This window comes from Struthio camelus, chromosome 3 (assembly GCF_040807025.1).
Source record: "Struthio camelus isolate bStrCam1 chromosome 3, bStrCam1.hap1, whole genome shotgun sequence".
Lineage (NCBI taxonomy): Eukaryota > Metazoa > Chordata > Aves > Struthioniformes > Struthionidae > Struthio > Struthio camelus.
The window spans coordinates 941,033-947,032 of record NC_090944.1 but is presented as its reverse complement, the minus strand read 5'-3'; the positions used below and the strand labels follow the sequence as shown (position 1 = coordinate 947,032).

Below are 6,000 nucleotides of genomic sequence, written 5' to 3'. Positions count from 1 at the left end.
GGGCCGGGCCGGGTGGCGGCGGCGGCGGCGGCGGCCGGGCCGGGCCGGGGCGATGAGCGCGCCGCGGCGGCCCCGCAGCCATGGAGATCCGGTGCGGCGGGCTGCTCTTCAGCTCCCGCTTCGACTCGGGCAACCTGGCGCACGTGGAGAAGGTGGAGCCGCCCGAGGCGGACGGCGGCCCCCCGGCCTGCGGCGCCGCCCTCCCCGCCGCCGACTACGAGTTCAACGTGTGGACGCGGCCCGACTGCGCCCAGACCGAGTATGAGAACGGCAACAGGTAACGGGGGCAGGGGAGGGGGGTCCTGGGGGGCTGCCGGGGTGGGGGGAGCCCCGGGGAGGGGGGTCCTGGGGGGCTGTCGGGGTGGGGGGAGCCCCGGGGAGGGGCCGGGGGTCCTGGGGGGCTGTCGGGGTGGGGGGAGCCCCGGGGAGGGGCCGGGGGTCCTGGGGGGCTGTCGGGGTGGGGGGAGCCCCGGGGAGGGTCCGGGGGGCAGGGGAGGGGGGTCCTGGGGGGCTTTCGGGGTGGGGGGAGCCCCGGGGAGGGGCCGGGGGGCTGGGGAGGGGGGTCCTGGGGGGCTGTCGGGGGAGCCCCGGGGAGGGGCTGGGGAGGGGGGTCCTGGGGGGCTTTCGGGGTGGGGGGAGCCCCGGGGAGGGGCCGGGGGTGCTGGGGAGGGGGGTCCTGGGGGGCTTTCGGGGTGGGGGGAGCCCCGGGGAGGGGCCGGGGGGCTGGGGAGGGGGGTGTCGGGGTCCCGGGGGCTTCCGGGGTTGGCCAGGGGAGCCCCGGGGAGGGGGGTCCTGGGGGGCTATCGGGGTTGGGGGAGCCCTGAGGGGGCTGGGGAGGGGGGTGTCAGGGTCCTGGGGGGCTGACGGGGTCAGGGGAGCCCCGGGGGGGGCAGGGGAGGGGGGTGTCGGGGTCCTGGGGGCTGTCGGGGGAACCCTGGGGGGCAGGGGAGGGGGTTGTCAGGGTCCCGGGGACTGTCGGGGTCGGGGGAACCCTGGGGGGGTTGGGGGGGGTGTCGGGGTCCTGGGGGCTGTTGGGGTCAGGGGAACCCCAAGGGGGCTGGGGAGGGGGTTGTCGGGGTCCCGGGGGCTCTCGGGGTCGGGGGAGCCGCGGGGGGGCAGGGGAGGGGGGTGTCGGGGTCCCAGGGGCTGTTGGGGGAACCCTGGGGGGGCAGGGGAGGGGGGTGTTGAGGTCCCGGGGGCTGTTGGGGTCAGGGGAACCCCAGGGGTGCTGGGGAGGGGGTTGTCAGGGTCCCGGGGGCTGTCGGGGGAGCTGCGGGGGGGCTGGGGAGGGGGTTGTCGGGGTCCCGGGGGCTCTCGGGGTCGGGGGAGCCGCGGGGGGGCTGGGGAGGGGGGTGTCGGGGTCCCGGGGGCTGTCGGGGGAGCCGCGGGGGGGCAGGGGAGGGGGGTGTCGGGGTCCCGGGGGCTGTCGGGGGAGCCGCGGGGGGGCAGGGGAGGGGGGTGTCGGGGTCCCGGGGGCTGTCGGGGTCGGGGGAGCCGCGGGGGGGCAGGGGAGGGGGGTGTCGGGGTCCCGGGGGCTGTCGGGGTCGGGGGAGCCGCAGGGGGGCTGGCCGGGGGTCCCGGGGCCCCGCAGCGGTCCGAGCCGGTGCTGCTCTCCCCGCAGGTCCTGGTTCTACTTCAGCGTGAAGGGGGGGGCTCCGGGGAAGCTGATCAAGCTGCACATCCTGAACATGAACAAGCAGAGCCGGCTCTACTCGCAGGGCATGTCCCCCTTCGTGCGCACCCTGCCCGTGCGGCCCCGCTGGGAGCGCATCCGCGAGCGGCCCAGCTTCGAGGTACCGCCGGGCCGGGGCGGCGGGGGCCGCGCAACGGGCAGCGGAGGCCCGAGCGCGCAGCGGGGCTGGGACGCAAACGCCCCCTGCTCGCCCGTCTGGGCCGAGCGTGAGCCTTCCCCGGAGGGGTGGGAAGGGTTTTGTACTTGGGCCCCTCCGAGGAGGAGGATGGAGCGTTCCTGGAGAAGTCCCTTTGGGGGGGCTGAGCGCTTGGAAGGGAGGACCCAGCTGCTCGCTCTCCTGCTGAGCGGCTTGTGCTGAGTCGCAGGTTCTTCCTGGATAATCCTGGGAAGCGCCCGCGTTATTTTCCTTCCTGTTGATCGGCTGTCGGAGCGGCTGGAAAGCCGCTTTTCATGCTCAGCTGTGACATGTGAGAAGACCGGTACCCTAATGAGGGGAACAGCACGGGTCGAAGCGTGGTCGTTTGAAAGCCCTGCGAACTGGAGTCAGTAGGCGTGGGGACGGCCGCAGGGTGTCTCTCCTAGCCTCGTTAAGGTGTCAGGGTCTCCAACAGGCTGTTGTAGGGAGTTTGCTCTTCCTGGCGCTGTCTGTCTTTGGTCTTGGTAGGAACGGCTTGCTGGGTGATCAGTTGCTGCTGCTCTGGGTTGCCTTTGCTGCGTGCGCAGCTGCCGCTCCTTGCCAGCGTGCCTCGGCTCCGTGGGGATGCTGAGCTGGGACTAGCGAGACCTTCGCGCCCCCTAACTTGGAATAGAAAGAGTCTCCGTTTGGCCCATACCGACTCCAGGGAACGACACAACGTACAGCTGAACTTTGTAGTGCTGCTTAACTTTGCTAAGGAAGCCAAAATGCAGTAATTGTTCTTCAGGCTTTTAAGTACCGGTGGGTGAGTGTAAGGGCGAGAGTGAATCCTCTGGATTTCCTGGAGAGCTTTACACAAGAGCTAGGTGTGTGGTGAGGTGTTTTGCGCTCCCCTGGGGACGTGAGTACTGTGCTGCAGCTAGAGGAACAAGGAAATCAAAGGTTTTGTTTCTAGGGAACAGCTTGGCGTTTCAGGGATACGAGCAAACGCAGGCTGGAATCTGCCTGGATCGCGGCTTTGATCTCCATTCTGCAGCCACTGGTTAGAGATGAGCGAGCGAGCGCGAGATGACACTTGATGCATGAGGGAAATGGTGAACCGCAGGATGCCTGCGGGTAGCAGCGTCTGCCTCGCCTCCGTCCGGGAGGTGGCTCTGCGTGGCCTCCGGCTGTCTCCGCTCCCAGGAGCCGTGCTAGGTGCTCAGCCTCTGCTTTGTGTCTGTCCCAGATGGTGGAGACCCAGTTTGTGCTGTCCTTCGTGCACCGCTTCCTGGAGTACCGCGGCGCCACCACCTACTTTGCCTTCTGTTACCCCTTCTCCTACACGGAGTGCCAGGAGATGCTGGCGCAGCTGGACAGCCGCTTTGAAGAGTGCAAATACATGTCTCCCAGCAGGTGCGCACCATCCATTGCTCTCTTCCTTCCCCCTTGCTTACCGGCTTGTTTTTACCATATCTCTGGAAATGTGGTATTGTCCAGCCTCTCTGGCAGCAGCTGTTTGGAAGGCAGAGATGGGGTTTCTGTGCCTTCTGCTCTCTCCCCTTAGCTCGATGGTGCTTGACCCGCTCACGCTCCAGCTCTGGCATGAGCAGCTAGAGCCGTTTCCCCTGAGCTCCTTGACTCTCAAAAACATGCTTCTGGAGAGGGACAGGTGGCACATGGCTAGAGGGCCCTTTAAAGCTTGGGGCTGGACCCCCCTGACACTCCCAATCCCGGGGTCAGGTTTGCTTCTAGCCCTAACAGGAGTTTTTTCCTTCAACGCTTCTGTGAAGTGAGGAAGCAGAGGCTGAAGAGGGACTGTAACAGAACTGCTTCCCTTGTTCAAAGAGGAGGAGTTCTCGGAGACTGAGACCTCTTTAAGCCAAGCCTGTGTTTCCTTTTACCTTCCTGGCTGCAGAATATTCTCTTCGGGGCACCTCTCTTCCGTGGCTCCCTTCCTTTACGGCTGCTGTTGTAAGAAGAGGAATGGTATATTGCAAGATGTTCATTCCTTAAATAGCCATTTTGTGAATAATTATGAGAATTTCAAAACGTGGCATTCACTCAGCGAGGACTTGATGGTGATATCTTAGTCTTTGTGACTCAAATTTGTCTATTGATGTAAAGCCACTGAATCCCATGGGGTTGCAGCAGGGGTGGGTGGGTCCAACAGAACCCTTCTGCAGGAGGCCAAGACCCCCCTTTTGTAGTGGGAGGTGCTGCTGGTCCGGGGAAGGTGTTAGCATGGAGAGCTGGAGGGATGTCTGTATGCTGCCTAGCTTGATCATGCTGCCCTCTTTGCTTGTTCGTTGTGTCCTATGCCCTCGAGTCAAGCTGACCTCCAGTCCTCCAGCAGGAGTATCCGAGAGGCTTGTACGTGTTCAGGCCTGTCAGTAATCCAAATACACCTTACTGCTTCTGGATGTTTGCCTTGGACCTTTGCAGGCTGCCTCAAAGGACAAAGTGCTGCTTCTGCTTACCCTTTGTGGGTGGGGGGGGGGGTCCTGGAAGGAGCCAGCTCCTTTTGCCGATAAAGGTTTTTTCTCCATGTGACCTATTCTGTGCTGCCAAGGCGAGGTTCATCTGACTGACTGATGACTATAGGAATCAACAGTGTGACTGACGGTAGGAGCTAGTCACCCAGAGCTCCCCTTCAGCCGGGGGGATCAAGGCACTGTGGTCCTGAGGCCTGGGCCAGTACTCTTTCTTCTTGATGAGCTGCTGTTTAGGAGAGCTCCTCTTCCTCACTGACTATGAGGGGAGCCCACAGCGCTTAGCTCCGCCGCAGATGCCCGCGGGTAGCGCTGTAGCAGTCAGGCTGAGGCCATGGCGCTCCTCAGGGGCCAGAAGCAGAGCAAGCAGGGGCACAGTCCTGGAAGAGCTGCTAGAGGCAAACGTCAAGGCTGTAGATGTGGGGAGCGTCCCACTGCCCAGACCAAAGTCCTTCGTTCCTTAGAGGGATCCCCCCGTCCCGCAGCGGGTGAGGGTTAGTGCTGCGTCCCTTGGTTCCCAGCGTAACAGCATGCCCTGCCAGGAAGGGAGCCGCCCCCACAATTGCACGTTCTTCTTCTCCGTGGTGGGGAGAAGGCCAACCTGTGTGTTGCCAGCTGAAAGGGAAGACTGTCTGAGTGTCTCTCCTTTTCCTGCAGTCCTCTCGACTCTGTCTATTACCATCGAGAGCTGCTGTGCCACTCCTTGGACAAGCTGCGGGTGGACTTGCTCACTGTCACCTCATGCCATGGCATGCTGGAGAAACGAGAACCCAGGCTGGACAAGCTTTTCCCAGACAGCACCACTCCTCGACCTCATTGCTTTGCAGGAAAGAGGGTGAGTTGCTGTGCTGCGTTTGGGGCTGAGTCAGGAGGCCAGAGCATGTAGCCAGCAGATTCCCAGAGGCCTGGCTGTGCCGTTGGTTAGTGTATCAGGTCTTGCCGCTACTGCTGCCTCTCTTGAGAGGTGTAGTGTCCTGAAGGGTAGGAACGCTAAACTGGGTGAGGTATTGGAAATAGAATCTGTGAGATGTTTCACAGAATCCCAGAATAGTTGCCTTGAGGCATGGGAATTGGTAACCTACCAGGAGCCCCCAATGCATCCGTATCATCTTAGCACTGTGAAATATCTTCTGGTAATACCATATGTGTTTCTCAGGGCAAAAATGTGCATCTCATTTCCTTGGAGTTTTGTTCTTTCCTCTTTTTATTACTGTTGCTACCCTGAGCTATAAAGAAACTGGTAGAAGTCCTGTATTTTGGAGTGTCAACCCCTGCTAAGGTAGGTGTGTTCTACCAGCTAAGAAAGGGCAGGCAGGGCTGCCAGCAGTTGCCTAAAGTAGCTGCAGGTGTCTGCAGGGCTGGATGGGCAGCTATCAGACTGCATACAAATCTTGTGGGTAGAGCTCTTCAGGAGGTGTTTTGTCTCCTTTGCAGTCAGGTTTGTTCTGATTGCTCCGGGCTCTTCCCTGGAGTTCTTATACTGCTTTGCTTCTCCTTCACGTGTGTTCTGGTTTCCCTTGATAGCAAGCTGTGGGGATTTTGCCCCTTAAATCTCACGCAGGAATAACCAACCTCATTCCAAGCAGGAACTAGCAGCGAGGCAGTGGACAAAGAAGTCACTAAGACCTTTGTTGCAACACATGGTACATAGTCATATACTCCACATAGAGGCCCTAGTTCTGTTCTGGACAGCATGATGC

General features: G+C 62.2%; 1 protein-coding gene across 8 annotated transcripts in view; it reads left to right on the top strand.

Moving 5' to 3' along the window:
• AGBL5 (AGBL carboxypeptidase 5) overlaps nucleotides 1-6,000 on the top strand; it is a 28,483-nt gene continuing 22,483 nt past the window's right edge. For all 8 annotated transcript variants that reach the window (XR_011139929.1, XM_068936579.1, XM_068936581.1 and 5 more), the window contains exons 1-4: nucleotides 1-277; nucleotides 1,622-1,793; nucleotides 3,058-3,224; nucleotides 4,958-5,135. Coding sequence is in view for 7 of the 8 variants with exons in the window: in XM_068936579.1 (XP_068792680.1) it covers nucleotides 81-277; nucleotides 1,622-1,793; nucleotides 3,058-3,224; nucleotides 4,958-5,135 (714 nt within the window). In the remaining variant the exon portion in view is untranslated. The remainder of the gene's footprint in view (nucleotides 278-1,621; nucleotides 1,794-3,057; nucleotides 3,225-4,957; nucleotides 5,136-6,000) is intronic.